The sequence below is a fragment of the Toxotes jaculatrix genome, chromosome 22 (genome assembly GCF_017976425.1).
Source record: "Toxotes jaculatrix isolate fToxJac2 chromosome 22, fToxJac2.pri, whole genome shotgun sequence".
NCBI classification, from domain to species: domain Eukaryota; kingdom Metazoa; phylum Chordata; class Actinopteri; family Toxotidae; genus Toxotes; species Toxotes jaculatrix.
The window spans coordinates 500,333-525,949 of record NC_054415.1 but is presented as its reverse complement, the minus strand read 5'-3'; the positions used below and the strand labels follow the sequence as shown (position 1 = coordinate 525,949).

The 25,617-nt window shown below is 47.4% G+C and overlaps 1 protein-coding gene across 8 annotated transcripts; it reads left to right on the top strand.

Moving 5' to 3' along the window:
- Positions 1-5: 5 nt before the first annotated feature.
- eps8a (epidermal growth factor receptor pathway substrate 8a) lies at positions 6-24,804 on the top strand. Of its 8 annotated transcripts, XM_041029746.1 has the most exons (23): positions 6-2,088; positions 2,299-2,596; positions 5,658-5,873; positions 11,019-11,106; positions 12,951-13,015; positions 14,647-14,714; positions 15,053-15,214; positions 15,297-15,446; positions 15,842-15,924; positions 16,013-16,149; positions 16,433-16,506; positions 16,894-17,020; positions 17,277-17,365; positions 17,471-17,545; positions 17,623-17,771; positions 17,926-18,109; positions 18,187-18,320; positions 19,220-19,331; positions 19,564-19,704; positions 20,290-20,539; positions 20,701-20,884; positions 21,212-21,344; positions 23,179-24,804. In XM_041029746.1, the coding sequence occupies exons 4-23, from the start codon at positions 11,042-11,044 to the stop codon at positions 23,287-23,289; spliced, it is 2,493 nt and encodes an 830-aa protein (XP_040885680.1). In that variant the 5' UTR covers positions 6-2,088; positions 2,299-2,596; positions 5,658-5,873; positions 11,019-11,041; the 3' UTR covers positions 23,290-24,804. The 8 variants fall into 8 exon arrangements, with proteins under 8 accessions (XP_040885680.1, XP_040885685.1, XP_040885683.1 ...); XM_041029751.1 differs by lacking the exon at positions 5,658-5,873 and having other exon boundaries at positions 18,190-18,221; XM_041029749.1 differs by lacking the exon at positions 5,658-5,873 and having other exon boundaries at positions 18,190-18,320.
- Positions 24,805-25,617: the final 813 nt, after the last annotated feature.

The window sequence follows — 25,617 nt, the reverse complement described above, 5'->3', positions numbered from 1 at the left end:
GAACATAAAAACAGCTGGATGTAGGTATGGACCGCAGAGATCAGAGATTTGATTTCAGTGGCGAGCGTCCGTGTTAGCATCTGTGTTAGCAGCGTAGCACGGTCTGCAGCAGAGGGATGGAGTGTGTTTACAGTGAGTCTCAGTGTGAAGTCGGTGCAGCTGAAACATGTTTGAAACATGATGTTGTGATGTGTGCAAAGGTCTCAGGGCTCAGACTGGGGACCAGTTCACAGCTGGAGCCTGGATCCAACAACGCGATATGTCAAACTTAAAAGCCCCACAGCTTTATACTGTCACACAGCTTCATGGACTCACGGAGTCCAACAGAAACAGGAACAGCTCACTAGAGGGCACAAATACACCTCCCCACCATCAGTACTCCCCCCATGTTTCCAGTTTTTAATGGTACAAAGGTAAAAAAAAAAAAAAAAGTTTAGGTCGCCAAAACCTGAAAAATCCTGTAGATGTGATAGGAGACGTGACTTTGCAGACCACAGACTGTCTGAGCAGCGTTAGGTTTCCACTGCAGAGGGTGAGGAGTGTGTTCAGCTGCTGGACGAGTCCAACATTCAGACTCAGTGATTCTGTGTTTTTAAAATCTCCAGCTGCTTATTCGGTCTGTGCTTTAAACACTGAGACATGGAATTACATAAACATCAGTGGACACCAGCGCGGAGACGCTGCCGGTGTGTGTTGCTGTGAGGATCCTTTTCACGGACGGACGTGGATGAGAGCTGCACATAAATTTGTTTGGATTCTCACCGTGATGATGAAGATGACGGTGATGAACACAGCTGAAACCTGACGACGTGGAACTGGATCAGGAAAGTCAGTGTTCGAGTCTCAGCGTCCAAATCTGACTTTTAGGTGAAGTAGCTCACTGACGGTGAAATCTCAGGTGTTACCCGAGCTGCAGGGAAAGACTCAGACGAATGAGACACTTTCATGACTTCACCTGTGCTGAGGGACATCATGGACAGAACAGAGACTGAGGGGGGACGTGGGTTTGGTCTGAGAGCGGGTGAGTCAGGCGGTGCGTCACTCAGACGTGTTCACAGTTAATCCTGCACTGCTGTGGTTTGGAGAATGGACCTGATTCAAGTGTATAAAGCAGAAAAGAGAAGTGATGTGTGCATCAGTGTTTTTCAGGCTCCGCCCACTGAGTGAGAGTCAGTGGATCCTCACTGGTTAACACACACACACACACACTGCCTCCAGTTTCTGTGAAGACCACAGGAAAACCTGAAAGAAGACCAGACTCATCAGAGCTCTGTGAAAAGATGCGGTAACTCGACACACAATCATTCATTCAAAGAATAAAAGATAAATAATGAGCATATTTCCTGCAGCGGAGGGAAAACATCAGAAATGTTGGTTAAAGATGAAGCTCAGTCTGTCCACCCATCAGCAGGGGGCGCCCTAACCCCTTCACAGGGTGGAAGGCACTCACCTCCTCAGCTCAGATTTTATTTCCAGGGCCCAGTAAAACCTGCAGGGCTCTGCTCCTCACAGGCTGTTCAGCACAATGAGGAGGTGCATCTTTACAACTCAGAAACTCTAGTTGAACAGAAACTGAACTTTGGCAAAGGGATTGAATGTTGGTCAGGTTCAGGAGTCATGGAGACCCTGACCCTGGTGATGATGATGGTGATGATGATGATGGTGCTGTGTTTGAGCAGTGACTGGTTGTTAAAGGGTCAGTTCACGTGAATTACAGAAGACTGGATAATAATATGAATAAAGTCATGATCAAAGCATGAAACACAGAATGTCACTTTCTGCCAGAAATCAGGATGTTGACCGATGAGACATGTCTCTGTCCTCTGCAGTTAACACTCAGCTAAACTCACCATCTTTAAAATCCTCAGCAGACTCTGAAGGACGACGTGAAACCTCAGACTGATCACACACCCAAACTCTCACCTGCTCTTAAAGGCACGTTTGAGTTTTTATCCCACAGGTATTCATCATGTGTACAGGCAGGGTTCCTCCCCAGGGAACCCTCACCTGCTGAAGGCTGAGGGCGGGGCGCCTCCTGCTCACCTGTCGACTACAGGTCAACAAGTTTGGATGCTTTCATCAAAAAAGGTAAAAATGTAGGATTTCTCTACAAGAGTTAGATTCCTGTTTGTTTACCTTCATGTGCAGAAAGAAAGTTTTATGAATATATAATTGAACTGATTTTTATTTTAGATTTTAGAGACTTTTGTTTTGAAGGGTGAGCTTTATTTTATTTAGCTTCTTATTCATTTTATAATGATATTATTTACCGTCGTATTTGTTTTTCCTGGGCTCCAGGCTGAGGGGTGTGTCCTGTGAAGGCAGCTGCGCCGCCTGTCAGTCAGCACTCAGGGACACGCCCCCCGGTATCCGGGCAGGTTGCTGCTGCTTTTCCACACGATTCAAAGTCAAGTGTGTGCGAGTCCGAGCCGCAGCGCCGCGGAAAACTTCTGTGTCGGAACCGGAGTTGAGTTTGTCGGATTTTCGGTGTTCGGGGGAGGCGGGAAACCGCGCGGGGACCGGAGCTGTTCTGTGTGCCATGTTCTTCTGAGGCCACTCGGGTCCGTGGTTTGCTGGATGAAGCTCGCACCTGCAGGTAAAACGGTTTGAATGGTTTCAGCATTCCTCAGCTCCGCCCGGAGACCAGCGTGTCTCACGGCCGCATGAACCGGTGCTCCTTTAAAAACACGCTTTTCTTCAGTTATTTGCTCATTTCGGTAAATAAATTGTGGTTTTATCTTCTTGTTCGCTGTAACGTTCAACCTTAACAGAAAATGCAAAAGGCGACCGAGGCAACTTGATCTGCCCTTCAGCTCTGTGGAAGGAAACGTAGCCCTGCCGTGCTGTAAGCGGAGAACACCCACACCAGACTGCTTTGGAAATTTTAGATTAAATTATCCTGTAGCTATTTACAGGTAAATACAGAAGAAACTAGCAGACTTAACGCTGTGCCAGTGTCACATTGTTAATTCGGCATGTCCTTATGACACCGCTAACATGTTACATTAATGTAAGTTTAACTTTTATTACCACCTCTCGTTATTTCTTACGTTACATCCATCGTGACGGATGACAACGAGTAGTTTGAACCAAAACCAAGTTTCACTAAACAGTTTGTTTAAAATTATTTGCCTGATAGTGAATCACATTTATGCCGATCATAACAACAGCACCGAACACAGCGCGTAACAATCTATTCGAGGTCTAACCTTACGTTGGTACTTGCTGAGACGCAAGTAGGCCTTAAATCGCCAGAATTCGTAATGGGATTTGGCACATTGTGTCGAAGTTCTCCTTATATTGTCAGAATTTTGAATGGAATTTGGCGTACTGTGTGTTTGTGAGGCGATTGAAGGTTAAGGGCAGCCCCGTAGTGACCCACTGTTTGTCAGTGACAGAAAAACCCCTGCATTTACCTGAATGACGGACAGAAACAAGCTAACGCTGCCGTACAGGTGTGTGACGCGGCCCCGTCAGCAGCTGGTGTGTCCCCGGCTGTGCGTCCGGGGCTGCCCGGTCTGTCGGAGCCCTTTGTTTGGCTTGGCCTGAATGGAGCCCGGTTGCCAGGGATGACAGAGATAGCACGGCTCCCCATTGTTCCAGCCGGGGTTAACGGAAGGTCTGCCCGGGACAATTTTATCTCTGTAAAACAAACGGCTGCCGGTGCCTTTGACTTCAGCTGATATGTCGCGTTGAAGCGAGCAGGTTTTAGCGGGGAACAGATGCGGTTTGTTGTTTAAGTGGATATTTCCGTTAACGTTCAGCCACGTTAATGAAGGACACAGTGTAAAACGTGAGAGGAACGGACCTCGTGTCCCTCAGAGACAGGTGTAATCAGCAGCAGCTCATTAGTTTTACCTCTCCAGGTATTTGGTGTTATGAGTCCAGGTCTCAGGTGAGATCACCTGGTCAGTCCACATATTAACGGTGTGCAGAGCCAGCCTCAGTCTGTGGCCTCTTTTCTCACAGACGTGCTGTTTTTGATGTTTCTAAACTCTGAGAAGCAAAAGTCATTTTGACAGCTGATTAATGATTATTGATTAGTTCAGCATCCAAACTGATGATGGCTGGTTTATAAAAAAAGTCACTTCCTTCCTGATTCTGTACGAATTCACGTGGAACAGGTTTGGACGCCACAGCTTCAGACATATAAGTATAAATATAAAGTGTTTTGGGTTTTTTTTGGTGGTTTTCACGTTGGAGACATTTGTCCTTGGGATGTCTCCACATGCTTTGCTTCAGCTGCTCCTGGTCTGATGGACGCTCGTCCTCAGACGATGCTAAAGTCTCTGGATGTTTGTGAAACTGACAGTTTGGATCCATCGGCCGTGATCTGGGGCTGAGCTCAGAGTCTGAGGGGGAAAGTCTGAATCTTGAACTTCCTCTGGAGGTTTAGACTGACATCATTGATCCTTCTCTGTACCTGTCAGGTGTCTTACTCTGAACAGTGCTGTTTTATCTGGAGGTCAAAGGTCACCGAGCCCAGTCAGTTGTGTAATCGTCACTGTTTTTCTGTGGCTTTGTTCCATTTTAAGAGTTTCCTGTTGGAGTCAGATAGTGAGGGATTAAAGTCCACAGCTGGTCCTGGATCTGTTTTCTGCTGGGACTCTGGTCTTCGTGGGAAAAGTCCCTCCAGCTGCTGCGGTCCTGAGGGGGCTGACCCGACTATTTCTGGATGTTTCCCGTCTCTCAGGCTCTCTGAGCAGAGCTGGAGCCGATTCTTATTTCTGTTTATTAATCTGTCGTCTTTATTTCATGGTTCTGTCCATAAAAACATCCGTCACAGACTGGGCTGATACCGGGCGTCCGCTGGGAGCTCCTGTTGTTTGTGTGTGTGTCGTTGGTTACCGTGACGACAGGGTGATGTAACTGTACCTGCCAGGTGTTGCTGGGATCTGTGGAGGAGCCTGTGTTGAATTATGGGATAGAAACAGCAAACAGGAGATCACAGAGAATCAGTCAGTTTACAGGTGTCTCATCGTGTCTGTCATTTTCTTATTGTTTCATTGCTCAGTTCAGTTTTTGACTGTTTATATTTTGTGGTGTTTTATTCTTTATTTTCTTATATTTAGTTGCTGATCATTGGTTCAGCCCATTTCTAACTTCCTGTGCTTACAGCACTTTGACTTACATGAAAGGTGCTTTATAAACAGTCTGATTGATTCAGTGGTTGATTGATTGATTGACATCAGCTGTGGTCCTGAGTGTTTGACCTTTGACATGTAGAAGAAACCATGTGATCATGAAACCAGAGGGTTTAGTGTCTTTTTAATAAAGCTGAGCTGTTTGTTAATCCTCTGAAAGAAGAGCTGCAGAGTGTGTGTGTGTGTGTGTGTGTGTGTGTGTGTGTGTGTGTGTGTGTGTGTGTGTGTGTGTGTGTGTCTGTGTCTGTGTCTGTGTCTGTGTGTGTGTGTGACCTGAGTCTGGGGGTTTCTGGTCCTGGTCCTGCTGGTTTTATCTGGTTTCTGCTGGAGCGAACTGAATGGTGTTCAGATTATTGTCCAGTCTTCAGTTGTCTCATTGCGTGTTTTTTATTAAAGATGTAAACAGCTGCAGCTTGTTGTCTACTGTCAGACCATGCCGTCAGGTCTCTGTGGACGGACTTGGACTGGACGTGTTATGGACCTTTAAGTCACGTCAGTGTTTTTCTCCTGCAGGTTCTTCCATAAGCCCCTCCCCCCGCCCCTCCCCCACCTGTTTCTAACGAGTCATTAATTAGAGGCTTAAACTCGTCAGTCCTGGGGCGCTGCAGAGACCTGGATCCTCGGTAATCTGTCACACATGAACCGCGGATCCTCGGCAGAGACTGTGGAGTCAGAGCAGGTTTGTCCCTGAGGTCTGCGTCTGGATTCACCTGTGGACGTTACTCACAGGTAGGCTCGGTTCTGTGGGCTCGTCAGGCTCGGCCTGTCTCTGTAGGATTCACATTCCAACTGGAACTAAAGCTGAATTTATACAAAGAGAAAAAATATCATGGATTTATATATAATAATATATAAACAGCAGGAAAGAAGCCTGAAACATGGCGGTGATGATGATGATGGTTCACAGGCCGTGAGTCTGTCATTAATCACCGATCGACCAGGATCATCAGGTTCTGTACCTGACCTTTTCTTTTTTATCGACGACACTGATAAATGTCCACCGTCTTTAACAAAGACAGAGACAGACACATTCACTGTCTCAGAATTAGAAGAAACATAAATCTGATCACAGTAGTTTGATCCAGTCTGCAGGGCCTCAGGTCTCTGAGCTGGAGGACTCAGAGCTGGAGCACTCAGAGCTGGAAGACTCAGAGCTGGAAGACTCAGAGCTGGAAGACTCAGAGCTGGAGGACTCAGAGCTGGAGGACTCAGAGCTGGAAGACTCAGAGCTGGAGGACTCAGAGCTGGAAGACTCTGAGCTGGAGGACTCTGAGCTGGAGGACTCAGAGCTGGAGGACTCAGAGCTGGAGGACTCAGAGCTGGAGGACTCTGAGCTGGAGGACTCTGAGCTGGAGGACTCAGAGCTGGATGTCTCCCTGCAGAGGACTCAGTCGGTTCCAGAGCTCGGCAGCCATGATTGGGCCTGATGAGCCACGTGTTGTTCTCGTTCTCTGTAAACTCGTCGATGCTTCCTGTGGCCGTGTCTCCCTCAGAGAGCTGGATCCACCTCTGCAGCTCATCTCAGTGATGGACGTGCACACACCTGCGCTCCACCTGTGTTTCTAACTCATCATATGTTTAGTTTAGTAACGAGCGAATTCACTCGTTCATCAGTCGTCCCGTCGCTCACTGTGTCACTCAGAGGAATTAAAGAGGCCGTTTCCTGACCCTCAGCAGTTTGAGGATTATGATGGATCATTATTAGCCCTCTGTAACGTGGCGCCTCTGCAGGGCTGAAACACTGCGGGTGAAACTTTACGTTAAACAGTGTGAGATCAGGTCAGAGAGGGAACATGTGCTGCTGAGTCCAGTGTCAGAGCTGCAGGATTAAAGTCAATAACCAGAGTCAGTGCTGATGGATTAAACACAGCCAGAGGTGATGAAACTGTCTGGAATCTGAATTAATCAAAGCTCATCACACTTCAGCTCACCATCTCCTTTCCAACAGGCTGGGATCACAGGCTGGATACCAGTCAGAGTCCAGTACGGACGAGTGCAGGGCGTGGTTAGCCTAGCTTAGCACAAACGCTGTTAGATAAACATGTTGAAAAGCCTCTGAGCTTACAGCATGATGTGATGTTAGCCTGAACTGTTGGGCTGCTCCTGTGAACGGGACCGGCTGCAGCCTCTGGTCCGGGCTCAGCAGCAGGATCCAGTATGTAGGTTACAGAGAAATGAGAAGCGGCTCCCAGCAGAGCCGTGGCCTCGATCTCGTCAGGGAATCAGAGGACAATTAATCAATCCACTCTGAGCAGAGGCTGCTCTCATTACCACAGCCCACGTGTTTCATATGATCATTACACCAGAACCAGAACAAAGGTTTCCACGCGGTCCCATCGGGTCTGGAGGTCTGGCGGTGGCCTCCATCTTTTAAACACATACGGTGGCGAATCTGATCTGAATTCAGGTTGAAGCCAGGATTTTACTGGAATCTGAGATTTATTGTCTCAGATTCTGAATTTAAAGTCAGACTGAGCAGTTTTTGGACTTTACCTCAGAAAATGGACGAAATCTCTGAGATAATCTGAAACTAAATTCTTTGTTTTGGGACAGTGTGGATGAAGAGTGACTGAAAACACAGTGAGGAAATAATGATACTGAAAATATTCACAGGATTTTGAATCGTAAGTGTGAATTAAAGTCATAGCAGCTGTTGGAGTTCATTCAGAAAAGAGTCATTTTTATTGAGTTCTTAGTTTTTCTGCTTCTCTGATGTCGATGTCAAATCACAACAGACAAGCTTAAATGTCTGCGTCCTACAGGACGTTTCCCAGTATCCTTTATTCAGGAGGAGGAAGGTAGGGATTAGGTGTGTGTGTGTAAATCTTCTTACCAATCCTCTTTACTTTCCTGCGTCCGACTCTGCCTGAGACTCTGAAACCTTCGGACTGAGACGGGCGCTCTGATGACTCCACTCTGAAATCACTGTTTAATGTTTCTACTGTTCATGTTGATGTGGTGGTGACGAACCTGCAGAGAACTTTCAGAGTAAAAGCCTCTGTTCACTTCCTGTTGATCAGCAGACAGACTCCGTCAGAGAGCAGCCGGTGGAGACCAAACACAGAGGTAAAGGACAGGGACCTGAACCTGTGGCCCTGCTCTGTCCTCCAGCAGTTCCTGGTCCCACTGCAGTGTGATGTGGTCTGAGGTTACAGTGCAGACACAGTGAGGCAGCGGGTTGGAGACTCATTAACACTCTGTTCAAACATCAGTTAGATGTTAACAGGTTTATTCTCAGCTGTGATTAAAGCTGCAGTGAAGCAGGAACAGGCGTGTGTGGTCAGTGAGCTGCTTGTTGTGCGTCTGTAGTGTCGACCTGTTCGAATTCTTTAGATAAAAACTTCAGCAAATGATCAACTAACCAGGAAACTTAGTGCTTCAGGAGACGACGTGCTGCTTAAAGCACCTGCAGCTGGTTTAATCATTGTTTGACCTTTTTATTGGCTGCTCATCAGATTCTTTACAGTGTTTACCATCAGCACTCATGGTCTTACCTGGTCAGGTGGGCGTGCCTGTGCCAGGTACACGTATGACTCAGTGGTCTTCACACAGCGGTGGATCAGGGTGTGTGACAGTCGGACCTCGTGTCCTGAATCGTTCAGCGGCTGTTTTCATGTTCGTGTAAACAAAGGAAGATTGTCAGGGTCTGATGTTTCATCTGAGGATGATGATGATGATGATGATGATGATGATGATGATGATGATGATGATGAAGGGACTGATAACAGGATTATTTCACACTTTCAAAGACTGAATGATAAACTGATCCGTGTGTTTATGGACAGACGTGACGAGCATCGGTTTGTGCTGAGTGACGTGAACAGAAACTGTGCGTGTGTGTGTGTGTGTGTGTGTGTGTGTGCGTGTGTGTGTGTGTGTGTGTGTGTGTGTGTGTGTGTGTGTGTGCGTGTGCGTGTGCGTGTGTGTGTGTGTGTGTGTGTGTGTGTGTGTGTGCGTGCTCACAGTGAGATCAGAGGTCTCTTATCTCTGTTAGATATTAAACCACAGCCCTGCAGAGTAAACACTGCTGTTCTGCACGTTCGGCCTCTTCGTGTGTGAAACAGCTCCGTCGCCTCGGTGGTGTATCCGCGCTGCAGATGGCGGAGGTCTGTGTAACCATGGGAACGCCTCACAGCCCGCCTCAGTGTGCATGTGGTTGCCACAGAAACGCACAGAAGCTGTGACGTTTCTTTGGTTTACACATGGAGGTGGATTCACCTTCAGAGGCTCCACAGGTAAACACAGGGAACTGTGTGTATACAGCAGGTTTATGCTTTACACTGAGCTCCGTGTGAACATGTGTGTGTGTGTGAGTCTGTGTGTGAACATGTGTGTGTGTGTGAGTCTGTGTGTGAGTCTGTGTGTGAGTCTGTGTGTGAGTCTGTGTGTGAACATGTGTGTGAGTCTGTGTGTGAGTCTGTGTGTGAACATGTGTGTGTGTGTCTGTGTGTGAGTCTGTGTGTGAGTCTGTGTGTGAGTCTGTGTGTGAACATGTGTGTGAGTCTGTGTGTGAGTCTGTGTGTGAGTCTGTGTGTGAGTCTGTGTGTGAACATGTGTGTGAGTCTGTGTGTGAGTCTGTGTGTGAGTCTGTGTGTGAGTCTGTGTGTGAGTCTGTGTGTGAACATGTGTGTGAGTCTGTGTGTGAGTCTGTGTGTGAGTCTGTGTGTGAGTCTGTGTGTGAGTCTCAGGGCCTCAGAGGTGCTGTAGGTTCAGTCTGTGTGTGTCACTGTGGCTCCATCATTCATTTAAACTCTGAACCTGTTTGTTGTGTTTTCTTTCTGATCAGCGAGTGAAATGATCAGAACAGGATCCAGTTTGTTTTCTGCGGTCGCCGTGGAAACAGGCGGAGCCTCGTGCTGTTTGAACTGTAGGTGAGAGCAGGTGTAGGCCGACCTGACCGACTGCATCCATCTTTAATGAGGAGTCTGGCAGCAGCTCCACCTGTGACATGAACCCAGAGCATCAGCTTAAAGTTATTGATTCTGTGACGTCACTGATCAGCTGTGGATCAGCTGTGGATCAGCTGTGGATCAGCTGTGGATCAGCTGTGGATCAGCTGTGGATCAGCTGTGCGTGTGCTGATGCTGTGCCGCTGACTCTCAATCAGCTTCGTTAGCTCAGTGGCTGAAACAGTCTCAGGCTCATCGTCGTTTTCGGGCTCCATCGTCTCCGATGTGACGACCTGCCGCCGCCTCGGCCCAGAACCTGACAGATCCTGCTCAGCCTGTAACCGCCCGGAGCTCGTTTCTCCCTGAGCGCTGCCTCACAGGCTGTCAGCTGTTACTGGAGGGTTGTTGTTATGGATACTGGGTCTAAAATGGAGTCTCAGCTGAATAAAACATGGAGTCCTGGGAAAAGTAATCACACGTGGCAGCATGGTACATACAGGCACAGAGCGCGTTCTTATCTACACACTGACTCTGAGTCTGCTCATAAATCAGCCGCCGACTCTTTTGTTTGCAGCTCTTTTCATTTCCCTGCTGCTCAGGAAGGTTTGAATGGTTCGTTAATGAGACGCAGAGATGGGAGAGAACTTTGTCCCTCTCTGAAGACGAACTCAGCGTCCTGTCCTGTCCTTCACCGGACGGAGTCCAGACCCCCAGGCTTTCATACCCAGTGATGGTTGATCATGAAATTATTGATCAGGCTGAAATGATCGGTGAACGACAAGAGGGATGATTGAAAACTGATCAATGTTTTGATTAACAGTTGAAATCATTTCAGGTTTAATCGGAGGAGACGAAGGTTTGATAATCACTGATGATTAGAATGAAAATGAATTTAGATTTTTTTCATTTGTTTTCTGTGGAAAATCCTGATCAGCGGTCATATTGATTTCATATCAGCTTGTGTGTGTGTGTGTGTGTGTTCCAGCTCACGGTTCACTGTGAAGCAGGATGAACGGATATGAACCTCCAGCTCTCGCCTCCGGCATCTTCGGCTCCTACGGTTCACACATCAAGTGAGTATTGCCGCCATGTTTACAGCCATGTTGTTGGCGTGTGTGTGTGTGTATAAACTCTCTGTAGATTCAGTCCCACACTGTCAAACTGGATCACCTCTTTTCTTTAGCTTAAATTTCAAAACATTTTCACATTACCTGATAAATTAGGGCCATTTATTACTTTAATTACTGTAAATGATTTTATCTGTAAGATTTTTATTCCTCAACAAACCTTGAAAATATTAAAGTTCTTAAGTTAAAGGACCATTCAGGCATGTTTCACCTTAGAACCTAAAGATCTCAGAGTAGAACCTGTTAAAGCAAACAAACTGAACTTAGGTGTTTTCTTACATGTTTGTTTCACAGTGAGACGATGTTCAGGTGTAAAGGTTCACCTGAGTCTCTGAGCACCAAACCATAAATATTGTTGCTTCTCGGCTTCTATCTAAGAAAACCTCTAATTAATTCTTAATGAAAACTGTAACTTAAGCAGCCTCGTGTCGGCGGCTGCAGGTCTTCGTTTAAAGGCTGTAACGGATCCACGGCTTCACACTGAGCACAGATGGACGGTCGCTGCGTCTCACAGAGGACGCGAACGCGAAATACAAAATCCAGCTCCGAGGAAAAGACGGAAGGTTCGATGAGTGTCTGAGTTTCAGGGTTTGGTCTGAAGCGTCTCTGATCCAGAGAACTGTGGCTGCTTCAGCTTCAGCTTCATTATTATTATTATTATTATTAGTAATAATCCAGCAGCTGGTTTGCAGGTGTGTGTCAGGCCACAGTGTCAGTGAACATATAAAAACTGTCCTCGGTTAAACAGGGAATAAATCAGAGTAAAAACCTGATGAGTTTCTAAATAATGATAAAGATCATTGATCTGTTTCAGTCGGTGTCTCATCAGCGTTCATCACTCATTCATCGTTCATGGTGTCATCACTCAGAATAAAGTGCGACTGTGTGAAAATATGGAGTTACAGCAGGCGACAGCGTCCTGTTTTCAGCCGCCTGCTGTCACTGCACACGTCAGTGAACAGGAAACGTCCTGTCCTCGTGTCCGGAGCCTGACGAGTGACGCTGGTCTGAGGTCAGCTCAGCAGGAGCCACAGGAAGGCCCAGAAACTTTCAAATTAAAAGTGGATTAATGGGTCGGGACTGAGTTCAGATCTGATCTGAAATCTGTGACTTACAGAGAAAATAAAATGAAAAAACAAGGAAATAAAAACTATTTAAATAAAGAGAAATTCAAATTTAAAATCCAGACCTCTCTCTCACTCCCTCTCTCTCACTCTCTCTCTCTCCCTCCCTCCCTCCCTCCCTCTCTCTCTCTCTCTCTCTCTCACTCTCCCTCCCTCCCTCTCTCCCCCCCTCTCTCTCTCTCTCTCCCCTCTCTCTCTCTCTCTCCCCCCCCCCCTCTCTCTCTCTCTCTCTCTCTCTCCCTCCCTCCCTCCCTCTCTCTCACTCTCTCTCTCTCACTCTCCCTCCCTCCCTCTCTCCCCCCCTCTCTCTCTCTCTCTCCCTCTCTCTCTCTCTCTCCCCCCCCCCCTCTCTCTCTCTCTCTCTCTCTCTCTCTCCCCCCCCCCCTCTCTCTCCCTCTCTCTCTCCCCCCCCCCCCTCTCTCTCTCTCTCTCTCTCTCTCCCTCCCTCCCTCCCTCTCTCTCTCTCTCTCTCTCTCTCCCTCCCTCCCTCCCTCTCTCTCACTCTCTCTCTCTCACTCTCTCCCCCCCCCCCCCCCCCCCCCTCTCTCTCTCTCTGTGAGACGGACACTCATCACCTCTCTGACATCAGGACCTGACTGATCACAGCGTGGAGGTGAGTCAGTTTCCCTGTGACAAACTAACCGGATGTTTCTCTCTCTGTTGAAGTGGCCACGGCTCTCAGTCTCCTGAGCCTCAGAGTAAAGCCAGGTCCGGTGCCAAAGCTCTGTACGGTGAGTGAACGCTTCATTCTCCTTTTCTGTGCTGACAAAGAAAATGTCAGGAGAAAGTCTCAGGTTCTGCTCGGACTCTTGGTGAGTCACAGTCTGTGTGAAGATGTGCTGAGCCTCATGTTTCACACACAGGGTCGGAGCCGTGTGACGTGGCGTAGGCGTGTTTCAAACACGCGTCTGTGTCTGTGAGTTTGAGTTCAGTTTAGATTTTATTGGTCACAGTAGGAGACAGAACATCAGGACACGTGTGTGTATAGGACTTTGGTCCATAGTGCTCCTTGATGGTGTCCACGTCCTTCAGAGACTCGCATCTGTGGATCAGACTCAGTACGTCATGTTTTTAATGTTCAGCAGTGACGTGTTTCACCTTCATGCGTCACACAAATGAACAACTTCCTGTGTTGGTTGGTAAAAAATGAAAGTCGTCACTGACCTGTGTCTGTGCCCACGTCCACAGGACCAGACCACATCTACTTCCTGCGTTCATCTGCCAAACACAAACAGAAAAGTCAAAGTGAGCTGTGTGTGTGTTTAAACTGTCGTGGGACATCTGATACTTGTTCAGATGTGGTGAAGTGAATCTGTTGCAGCTGATCTGAGTTCAGCCTCTAATCAGCGAATGAGACTTTATTGCATGTGGGTCTGACCCTGGATCCGTTTCAGTGCAGTGACGTGTTTGAACTGATGAACAGTGTGTGTTCTGATGTATTGATCAGTGCAGTGATCAGCTGTTCACACGTAGTTTAATCCAAACTGAAGCTGCAGGTTCACAGATTGATCTGATTGGTTAGTTTCAGGTTCAAACAGTGACTCTCTCACATTGTGTCTCCAACTCGCCCACACAATCAATAATCAATGGATTTGATCACATAGGTAACTTTAATGTTTCCTTGGACAAATGGAATCACAGCCTCTTTTCACAGAGTCTCACTAAGTTCAACCCCCCCCCCCCCCCCCCCCCACCTGCCCCCCTGCACACCTGCCCCCCCACACACACCTGCCCCCCCGCACACACCTGCCCCCCACCACAAACCAGGTCCAAACCCCCCAACCAGTCAACCTGCTTCCCCATCATGACTTTAAAGTCCAGCTGAAACTAAAATTCACACACACACACACAAAGTGCTGACTCTTCAAAGTAAGAAATAAGAAAACAAACTGAACCAAAGATCAGAAAATAAATGAAGCCTGTGAAACGATGATGATCAATGATCGATGATGTTTTTTCCTTTTCAGTTAGAAATCAATATTAAGAAGTGAATCAGTATCAACAAAGTTAATATAAAAAATCAGTATAAACAGCTGAGTTTAGTGGTTTCAGTTGGACTTTGATCACTGGATTTCGTCCTGGAATAGTTTTGAGTAGTTGTTCTTCCTTCCTGTGTGGTCTGTGTTTGTCTCTGCTCTGATGTTCAGTTTCATGTTCAATTCAGTTATCAATTATCAGTGATCACGTTATTTCTGCAGAAAAACCCTCGTCACTCATCTTTAACCTGAGACTCAGACTAAACTTCAGAGATTCAGACACAACACATTCAGCACATTCCTGGTGGGACTCGGTGTGTTTGTCCTTAATTAGAGCGCCGGTGTCCATGACAACGCTTATTAACGACTCTGCTCTTTTTTTTCAGAACAAAGGAAACATTACACCAAAACCAGCATCAACAGCCTGACGGACACGTCTCAGTACCATGTGGAGGTGAGACCATGAAACACGCGTCACTGAATCACTGGTTATTAACTGTGGAGGTGACGACGAAGTCTGTGCTGCTCGAAGGTTCATGTTCAGTTTAAGAACATACGGAAACAGAAACGAGAATTTAAATTAAAAGGTCGTTTTTTTTTTCGTGGTGGAGACACGTTCATGTTCACTCTCGACCACATTCACATTTTTCTTTTATTGTTCGTCTTTTGCATTTGATTTTAGGACAGTGAGACAGACTCAGGTTGGTATTTCACAGAGCGAATGAATAAAGTCGGAGCAGCAGTTCGTATGGTTCTGATTTGATGGACTTCATTTTCCCCTGTTGTCTTCAGCACCTCACCACGTTCGTGTTGGACCGTAAGGACGGGATGATCACCGTGGACGACGGGATCAGACGTCTCCGTCTGTTGGACGCTAAAGGGAAAGTTTGGACTCAGGACATGCTGCTGCAGGTGGAGGAGAAATCTGTCAGCCTCATCGACCAGGAGACCAAGGTGAGGCTCACCTGTCGGCTTCGGTTTAAACGCTGAGCACGCGGCGTGTTCCTCTCTGACGTCCTCACCTTTGTCTGCTCAGAACGAGCTGGAGAACTTCCCCATCGGGACGGTCCAGCACTGCCAGGCCGTGATGAACTCCTGCAGCTACGACTCCATCCTGGCCCTGGTCTGTAAAGAGTCGGGGCAGAATAAACCAGACCTCCACCTGTTCCAGTGTGACGACATCAAGGTGAGCTGCCTCTGATTGGCTCCTTTGTGTAATGAAATGACCGTAGCAGCTGGTTAAATGTTGGAAACTGTTTCGATTATTGATGAACTGATTTGAAAACGCCTCGTTCTGATTATTCACCATTTTTTTGACGATTCATGGACCAAAGTATTAATTGATTAATCAGTAACGACCCTCAGTGACTCAGTGTAAACGGCAGAGGACCAGGAGCTGAGCCCTGTGGTACACCACCACTCCCTCTTTATACACAGAGGTGAATTACGATGTGAGAAACCTGTTTGAAGCTTTATTTTTACAGACCAGTGACGTCAGACATGTTACAGAGGTCATGCCTGAAGACGGGTTTTCATGTGTGTGACGCTCTTACTAAGCTCCATGTGTCCACTTCCTGTCAGGCCAATCTGATCCACGCAGACATAGAAAGTGCCATGATCGATGCCAAAGGAGGGAAGGTGAAGAAAAGACCAGAGACTCTGAAGTGAGCACGACCGTGAGACTGAGCTTTTATTAACCCGTTTATCATGCTGCCGGCCGATTGGCTGATCCACCTGTCCACCTGTCTGCAGGATGATCCTGAAGAGCGACGGGATCATCCCCCCTCCGCCCCCTGCTCCCGCCCCCGAACCCCCAGTATCAACCAATCAGGTGGATGTAAAGAGCAGGGTGGCCGCCTGGTCGGCCTGGACCAATGAGCAGCAAGACTGTGAGTGTGTGTGTGTGTGTGTGTGTGTGGGGCTGATGTTAAATCTCACACAGGATTCTTCTGTTTCTCATTCACTGTAAAACTGGATTCATCTCATTTTTCTTTGAAGTTTAAACTGAGTTTAAATTTGAACCTGTGATGGAGATCTGACACGCGATGAGCGTCAGACCCACGCCACAGACGTCAGGACGTTCTCGGGTTTAAACTCTCGCTCGTGTGAATTTTCCCTCTCTGCACACGGGTCCTTTAAATGTGAGCGGAGGTTTCATCTTTCTGCCGGCAGATGAGAAGCAGCGACAGATAGAGGAGGAGGACGGGCCGGTGGACATGACAGCAGCCAGAGTGGACAGAGACGTGGTGAGTCTGGGCGGCTTGTTCTTTTTAAAGACTTAAGTCTCGGCGGCTGCGGGCTGATCTGAGAGCAGCTGGTGGACCTGCTGCAGCCTGCGTTTAAATCTGAGGTCGTCCAGGTTCACGGGACAATGATAAAGATTTAAGCTGATTGAAGGACGTTGTTTTATTTAAATGTAATCAGAGTTCAGAAGCTTTGGAAGAAAAATCTGCTTACATAAAGGAAAGTATCAGAGTGGGAAACAGCTCTGCTCTGTTAGTTTAGGTTTAATCATTAAAGTGAGTGAAGGACGTAGCTGAAGGTGACGTGAAACATTCCGACCTCTGAAGGAAAAGCTTCGTTAGAAACAGACTTTTTTCACTAACAATGAAAAAAAACGTTTGTTTCTGCAGCAAATCCTGAACCACGTCCTGGACGACATCGAGTTCTTCGTCACCAAACTGCAAAAGGCTGCTGAGGCTTTTAACGAGCTCTCCAAGAGGAAGAAGACCAAGAAGGGCAAAAAGAAAGGTCCGGGAGGTGAGGACAGGAAGTGCTCTGACCTGTGCTGATCAGTGTGTGTGTTCCTGTCACACCTGTGTTTACCTGTGGTCCAGCTCCTTCATGCTTCATGGGATCAGGCAGTTAGTTACATACGACACTGTGGTGCTGCGTTCAGGTCACAGCAGATGTTCTGTAAATCCAAACTGCCTCCTAGTGGAGGTAAATAATGTGTGTGTGTGTACATACATACATGTGTACATGAGGAATGTTGTGTGTCATTTCCGTCCACCAGAGGGCGTCCTGACCCTGCGCTCCAAACCCCCCGCGGAGGACGAGTTTGTCGACTGTCTGCAGAAGTTCAAACACGCCTTCAACCAGCTGGTACGAGCCTCCTCTTCCTCTGCTGACGCGTGTGGAAGACGTGTGTGGAAGACGTGTGTGTGTTAATGCTCCTCTGACCGTGTCTGAATCTGATATGACCCTCAGGGGAAACTGAAGGATCACATCCAGAACCCGAGCGCTGTGGACCTGGTTCACTTCCTCTTCAGTCCTCTCAGGATGGTCAGTCACAGCTCTCTATCATCTCCGCTCCTTTATTGTCTGAACCTGTCGGAGTCTGACACACCTGTGCTCCTCAGGTGATCCAGGCCTCGGGCAGCGTGGACCTGGCTCGCAGCGTGGTGGTTCCTCTGCTGACCAGGGAGGCCATCGACTTCCTCCACTCGGCAGGAACAGCAGAGGAGAGACACCTGTGGGTCACTCTGGGAGACGGATGGACCAAATGCAGGTGAGAAGACAGGTGTCACCCGCACAGACAGAAAACTTTAACACAACATGAAACAAACACACAACGGAGACGTGACCACAGCCAACCTGTCATGGCGGCGTCTCAGTGTATCACCTGCTCACAGGTGTTAAATCACGCTGTCGTGCGTCTCCAGGTTGGAGTGGCCGAAGGATCACTACTTTCCTCCGTGCGTGCTGAAGTTTCGCGACGGCTGGGAGCCTCCCGTGTTACCGGCCGTGACTCCGAGCCGAGAGCAGGAGCTGACCCAGCTGGCCGAGAGTCTCGCCAACGCCGAGATCCAGAGACAAGAGGAGCTGAAGATCAGACTGGCCCAGGAGGTCAGGGTCCAGCTTTCTGTCTGTGCCGCACACAGACTCAGGTGACACTGGAGTAACTGCTCTCTCTGTGTTCGCAGCAGGCGGCGGTGCAGACGTTTCCTCCTGCAGACGGGTACGCCTTCTCCAACACCTCTTACAAACGCATGCAGATCCTGGATCAGGACACGGCCATGGCCGCGTTTAAACAGGCCGTCAGCCGCCGTGTAGACCGGTAACTCCGAGGTCACTTCACCACGCCCTGGAGAACCGGTCCCACTTTACTGTCCGTCAAACTGTGGAGCGTCAGATACGATCAGACAGAGATAAAGGCTGAAATGAATGAGTCAGAAATACATCAGAGTTAACACAGTTTACTTTTCCAAAGGCTTCCTTTTAATGTTAGAAGCAGTTTAATGTCTCATTTGGACTTTTAATCCTCAAAATTCAACTGACGATAAGTCAGAAACACAGTTTTAAATCTCTGGATTTAATCTTTTATTGTTGAAGATATGAATTTATTCACTTCAGTATTTATTTCGGTTTTTCTTCTTATCCTGCAGAAAACTGGTTTAATTCCTCTGTGCTGTGAGAAGCTGATTCTTTCCTTTCATTCTGGTGGTTTTGGATCTTTCGTTCTGGACTCTGATTTGTGTGAATGTCTCCACTGACTCTTCTTCTCTCGCTCCATCAGATTCCACCTGTCACATCTGTAGTGCCTGATTTCCTTTTCCAGGTTTGGTGTGTGATGTAAAGTTGGGACCCTTCTCCTCGGCTCTGATGCTCGTGTTTCAGTAGCTCCACGAACAGTTAGAACAGTCGCTGATCTCTTCACTTTATTCTTTAATTCATTTGTTTAAAAAGGAAAATGTTGGAACTTTTCTCAGACTGAACGAGAGCAAGTGGATTTATATGTTTTTATAAAAAAAAGTTTTGCTCGACAGAGCGAGTGAACGGATTCACAGATGGTTTGTGATCGTGGTTTAGTTTCTTTAGTTATTTATTTCCTTCACTTAATGAATTTAGTTGATGAACTTTATTCTTAAATGAGCTGACATTTCTCTGTAGTTACCTGTGATCGGCTGTGATCACCTGTGATCACTGGTGTTGTGATCTCTGGTTTCTCTGTTTCAGAGGTTTTGACATCGACAGCAGAGTCCAACCGAAACTTTTTGCCAAATCAAAATACGACTTTGTGGCGAGAAACAACACGGAGCTTTCTGTCCTCAGAGACGAGGTGGTCGAGGTTCGTTCTCACTTCATTCATCTTTTTGAATTGATGTGTTTTTATTTTCAAAAAGAAAGTTATTGATAGAAACTTTATTCATCCCCAAAGGAAATTCACAGTTCAAGTTGTGTTTTTTGGAAGAAAACATTGACAAACTCTGCACAATGAAAACTTTACAAAGCTCTTAGAGCGACCTGTGAACCAGGTGAGACGTACTGTGAACTGAATTTTCCCTGACCTCGTCTGTCAGGTTCTCGACGACAGGAAGCAGTGGTGGAAGGTTCGTAACGGCTGCGGGGCGTCCGGCTACGTGCCAAACAACATCCTGGAGATCACCAAAGCCGTGGACATCACCGGCCGCGGGGAGCCCATCTACAGCCACACCATACAGGTAGGACGGGGCTCATGCTAATGCTAACTGTCACCAAGAGTCTGATCATGTCCTGTCTGAGTGTGACGCGTTCAGGTCCCATTAAATCACCGTCTCATCTCTGCTGACGTCTTTCTGTCATTAAAGCTTATGATGCCAAAGAAGGAGTTTGAGTTGTTTAAGGTAGGCGGAGCCTGGGGGGAGTTTCCTCTGCTGCCATCTTAAAGGAACAGTCTGACAGAGGGATGGCTGAGTGTGAACAGGAAGAGCTGAGCAGACTGTTCCTTTAAGCCATCGTGTGTGTGATCAGTGTGTTTAGCTGCAGACGCAGTGACAGTAGACGATGCTGTGACAGTAGCTTCTGTAGGTTTCTGCTGCAGTGAGTTTGTAGTGTTTCACCGTCTCATCGTCACCGTGCTTTATTCATTTATTTTATTTGTTTTGTTTATTTTGTTTTTGAACGTCGGCAGCAATTACTGGGAGAACTGAACGAGGTAAACGAGAGACATCACACACTCCAGTTCAGAAAAGAAGCTGTGTGTAGTGTGTGTAGTGTGTGTAGTGTGTGTGTCTCTGACTCACTGTCACTCACCTGTCCCCTCTCAGAAGCAGACCACGAGGTCGGACTACATTCCCAGTAAACCGGCAGCAAACCCGATGCCTCTGGCCCCCACGCCTCCCCCTCCCGCCCCCGCCCGGCTCCCCACGCCGCCGCTGCCTCCTCCGGCCGCTGAGCCCACCAAACAGGCGGCCGGCAGCAGCAGCACGGTCAGCCGCCAGAACAGCACCACGTCCAGCGACAACGGCAGCGTCGCCATGAGGGAGCACAACAGCCAGAGACCTGCACCCGTCAACCGTGAGTGGACACTCTGACTCTCACCCAGTCTCACTGAGACTCTCACTCTCTTCTTCTCTGATCGCGTCCTTAAAGTCTTATGTTTCATGACGTCTGAGGACAGACTCAGATTTCCTCTGATCTGCTCTGTTTCCCACGGCGGCTCCTCGTCCTCCGTGCAGGCAGGAAATCCAACATGGAGGAGGTCCAGGACGAGCTGATGCACAGACTGACTCTGGGTCGCAGCGCTCAGAAGAAGTTTCAGGTTCCCTCTCACAGCGGCAGCCTGCCGTCCGTCAGCATCACCTACGACTCCTCGCCGGACGACGTCAAAGCCTGGTTAGAGGCCAAAGGCTTCAGCCCAGTGTGAGTGCCGCAGGCCGCCGGTCTGAACCGGGAAAATCAGAGTCCTCGTGATTCAGAGGTTTTTGTTTAGACATCGTGAGACATCATGTGACCTTTAAAGCTGCACCTGGACGGACTGTCCTCAGTTTGATGCTCTGATCGAGCTGATTCAGTTCTCACAGTTTTCCAGATGTAACGCTGAGATCCAGGTTCTGGTTCATTTTAAAATCATTCTTCCACCTTCGATGGTTCATTCTCATTTAGACGATGGGAAAAAAACACCTTCTTCCTGACACCTGTGCAGGTGTGTGACACACCTCTGACCTCATGTGTGTTTCCTGTGTGCAGCACCATCACCAGCCTCGGCGTCCTGACCGGAGCTCAGCTGTTCTCTCTCAACAAAGAGGAGCTGAAGACGGTTTGTCCGGACGACGGCGCTCGAGTCTACAGCCAGGTCACCGTCCAGAAGGCGGCGCTGGAGGTGAGTGTGATTCTGTCTGTTCCTCTGAATCTGCATCAGAAGGATCGAATCAGTTTGAGCTTCGTTGGTTAAAGTGTTCAAGTGTTTTTGGTTTGATGAAAAGACGAGTCGTGCAGATCAGAGAGCTTCCAGCTGATTGGTTCATCAGACAAACACGAGCAGCAGCGAACAGACGAACTGAAAAAACCTTCACTGTCAGAGCCACTGTTTCAGAGCTCACTTCCTGTCAAGGAAAAGTAACACGAGTGTGAACACATGAGGACTGTGAACACATGAAGACACGTACAGGACGAGAGCAGTGACATCACATCACGTGTAGCTTTGATCACACAAAGATCAGAACGTTTTCTACTGATTATTACAGATTATTTACACGAGGTAGAAACAGCTCAGCTTAAATAAAACATCTGCTCCAGTACCTGTGCGATCATCCACCTGTGCGATCGTCATCACACCACCTTTTCATGATGGGTTCACACACTGCTTAGAAAGGCCTCGTTATCTGAGCTCTCGTTAACGTGTCGTTAACGTGTTCGCTGCCGTGTTTGTCTGGAAGCTGTCGCTCTGCTGAGGGTCCCGGCCTCAAAGCTTTCTGTCCCCCAACTCTGCCAAGGTCTGGTGTGTGGTGTCTATTTCCACCTGCAGGTTTTCTTCTGACGCTCCTTTGATCTTCTGGTTGATACCACATTCGTTCAGGTATCGTGATCACGTGATGTCGGCGGCTTCGTTCCGTTGGCCAGATGAACAGGAGTCTCTGTGGACTCGAGTCACATGATTAAATCTGATCAACACAAACCTCCCTCAGCTCCACCAACCTGTCCGTGGATCTGACGGAGATCTGAACGGGACTTTGGACCAAACGTGGTTTGAAACGATGATGCTAACGTTTCTCTGGCCGACAGAACGAGCGCCAGTCCTTTCATGTTTAGCAGCATTTTAAGGTAGCGCCAGTATTTGTCTCCCTGCTGTGGCTGTTCAGTACAGTAAGTCCTCCTTAAACTCCCTGAATGAACCAGCTCCCGTACATTCCGCTTCCTGTTGACCTCTGACCCTGCCCTCCCCCGTAGAGACCAGGATGTAGATCTCTTATTGGCTGGAGCCAATAGCTGTGTGTTAGCTTAGCTTGGATTAGCAGCTGCTAATTTTACGAGTCGTTTGCTAATTAACAGCAACATTTATTTTTTATTGTTTGTTTTTTTACAGCCGGGTTTTATTTTCTGTTTTTTACTGTAATGAAAGAAACAACGAAACCCAGACTGTAGAAAAACAGGGTTTCAACTCCGAGTCCCACAAAGACCAAGAAACCATCACATCATCAGCACATGAACGTTTCTGCATAAACGTTTGTTTGTTTGTAGAAATAAATCCGATCTGTTTATTTATTTACATCATGACAGTTTGTAAATGAAATGTTTCTGAATTCATTTCTTTTATTTATTTATTTACTCATTGAGACTTCGCTGAGACCGGTCTCACTCAGTCCATCAGGTCTTTGTGGGACCAGTTTTAGAAAGTCCTCTTTCTAAAGCCTCCGTTACCCAGCATGCCTCCTGACTCACGCTGTAGGTGTTTTCACGCTCACGCTCTTCACAGCTGACGGAGGCTGTCACCTGGCACTGAGCGAGGCTCAGAGTCTCAGACGGGTCCAGGTCTTCATACGGTTTTAGAAAACGAATGGGACGAAGACATGGTCCCCACGAGAGTCTCCTGAGACCAGTGTCTTCATTCTGGGCCTGAAGTCCAGTCCTCTAACCAGCTGTTTGTGTCATTCTCTGCCCCTCAACCTCCACATCTGTCCCTGTCCCTCTGTGTCTCTGTCTCTGTCTGTCTCCAGAAGAGTTCAGGCTCTGAGCTCCAGGAGATCATGAGGAGGCGGCAGGAGAAACTGGCAGCCAGCACCTGTGACTCAGGGGTGGAGTCTTTTGACGAAGGCAGCACCCACTGAGCTCCTCGCGGCTTCTTCCCGTCCCTCCTTCCTCCTTTGCTTTATTTTTTACTTTCTTCAAACTGCCTGCTGTTTTCTCGCGCTCTTGATCCTCAGGCGGCGGCCGACCGCGCCGAGTTCGTGGAGATCATGCGGCGCAGGCAGGAACTCCTCAGCTCGTCTCCGTAGACCATAAAACAAAAAAGCGACAGTCTGGACCGTCCCGTGTGTGTCTCAGAACACGGACAGGACGTCCCGCCATGTTTGCCTGACCTTCACATGAACACTTTTAGGACTCTGGTTGTTGCCTGCAGAGTTTTGTTGGTGTTTGTTGGACTGAAGAAAAGCTGCTCAGTGTTAAAGACCTGGTTTGTGCCTCTGTGGCGTCTGAACGCTGAAAGCAACGAGTCTCGATCTCTGCGGCTTAAAGTTTCATTATCAGCATATTTAACTCGTGAGTTTGAGACAAAAGTAAAGAATCAAATGAAAATACAAAGTAACAGGAAACATTTACGTAGAGAATCTGATCAATACTACTGATGATCGTTTGTGGGTCGACGTGATCAGACGCCGCATCAGGATGTTTTAGGCTTTTTTAATTCATTCAGATGAGGGGCACAAACCAGAGCTGCTGCTGCTGATGATGATGATGATGATGATGGAAATCCATGATAAATGTACATTTCAGATGTTTTGGACCAAGAGAATGAAGATGTTGATAGTTTATAATATTTTTATTTTAAGGTTCAACCCAAAGTTTCATGAACGTCATGTGATTAATGATCAAGTGAAAAAAAAGAATGTAAGAATCATTTCTGGTTAATGAGCATCATGTGATGTAGAGATAGACACGCAGTTATTAACATGATGTTAGATGATGATCAGCATTTTTGCACAATAATAAAAAGTAGAAGTTTCTGTGCAGGAAGTGAGAGAGGAATGATTGACAGTCACTTCCTGTCTGTGGGCTGCTGTGTCAGGTCTGCTCACACACAGGTCAAAGGTCATCTCAGAACTCTGAACCCTGAGTGTTGATGCTGTGGCCTCTCCTCCACCTTCACCTGCTTCACTTCAGGAAAACTCTCAACCCAAATCTTTCACATTAAAACTCCTCCAGGGCCTTTATTTCCTGTTGGGCTTTTAATGTGAAAAATCTGCAGAAAGTGTGATTGATAATTGGTTCATTGATGAAACCAGTGGCAAAGAGGAAGTGGCTGAGTGACAGGTGAGAGGTTGTCGCCAGGTTTCTTCGTGCTGGTCACGAACTGTCTCTGACTCGTGTTAGAGTTTGTGCGTGTCACTGTGACTCCACGGCTCCACTTCCTGTTCAGAGGCCTGTGTGTGACCTGTGTCCGTGCTTTGGTGTAGGATGAGTCGGTAGCTCCTCTGCTTCGCTGTGGCATCGTGTTGGTTTGTAGTGTAGCTGGACACTGACGATGCAGAGCTGTTCTCAGATCAGATCGCTGCAGCGTCGCTGTGTTTAGACGTCTCGGTGCCTTTTCCACACAGATCTGCTCGTTCTGCCATAAAACATTAACAAACACTGAAAACTGTCGTGACTGAGTTTTTACTTTGACTCTGCAACAACAACAACAACAACCAGGAGCAGGTGAGAGCAGGTGAGTGAGTCTCCACGTGATGAATGATCTGAAAAAGCTGCAGCTGTTTGAAGCTCAGCTGTTGCCGGGCAGATTTTCTCTCTGTTAGTTTTATGAGAGGAAGTGATTTTATTACATTTTTATCTTTGTTTAAAATAATTTGACATTTAACTGTTTTTTTTTCTCCTTTCAGTTAAAACCCAGAGTCTGAGTCCGCTCTCCATCCAGGTGATCCCTCACACTCAGGTATGATGCTGTTGGGAGCTGTGGAGCTAACGGCTAACAGCTAACAGCTCTGATGATACAGGCCTTATGAAGAATCTGCCTTTGAATGTTTTGACCTTACTGATCGTCTCTGGTCCTGATGAGAGGTTTAATCATCACAGGCTTCGTGTTGATGAGTCAGTTTCTCTGTAAACGAATCAGTTCAGCTGCTTCTGTCTCACATTGTTTTCTACTCATTTTCTGATCAGGACGGATTTGGGGAAATTTAAATTCTGTTATCCAGAAATGAGTTTTCCAGAAATGTCAAAACGAAATTTCAGTGAATGTTTAACTGGTTGAAATGTTCAGAGGCAGATTAAACCAAGATGTTCAGTATTTATCAGGACAAAATCGCTCAAATTTTCCATAGAAAAGCTGAAATTATTATTATTATTATTAATAATACAGAGACGCTACACATCCATCTGCCACGTTTTATTTTGTTCCAACACACACACATTAAAACTCAGTGACAATGATCAAGATC

Excerpts from the sequence above, each read along its gene's own strand:
- eps8a (XM_041029747.1), top strand. The coding sequence starts at position 11,042 with ATGAACGGATATGAACCTCCAGCTCTCGCCTCCGGCATCTTCGGCTCC. Across the intron at positions 17,546-17,622 it reads TCTTCAGTCCTCTCAGGATG|GTGATCCAGGCCTCGGGCAG; the intron begins GTCAGTCACAGC and ends TGTGCTCCTCAG. Across the intron at positions 18,321-19,219 it reads GTCAGCCGCCGTGTAGACCG|AGGTTTTGACATCGACAGCA; the intron begins GTAACTCCGAGG and ends TCTCTGTTTCAG.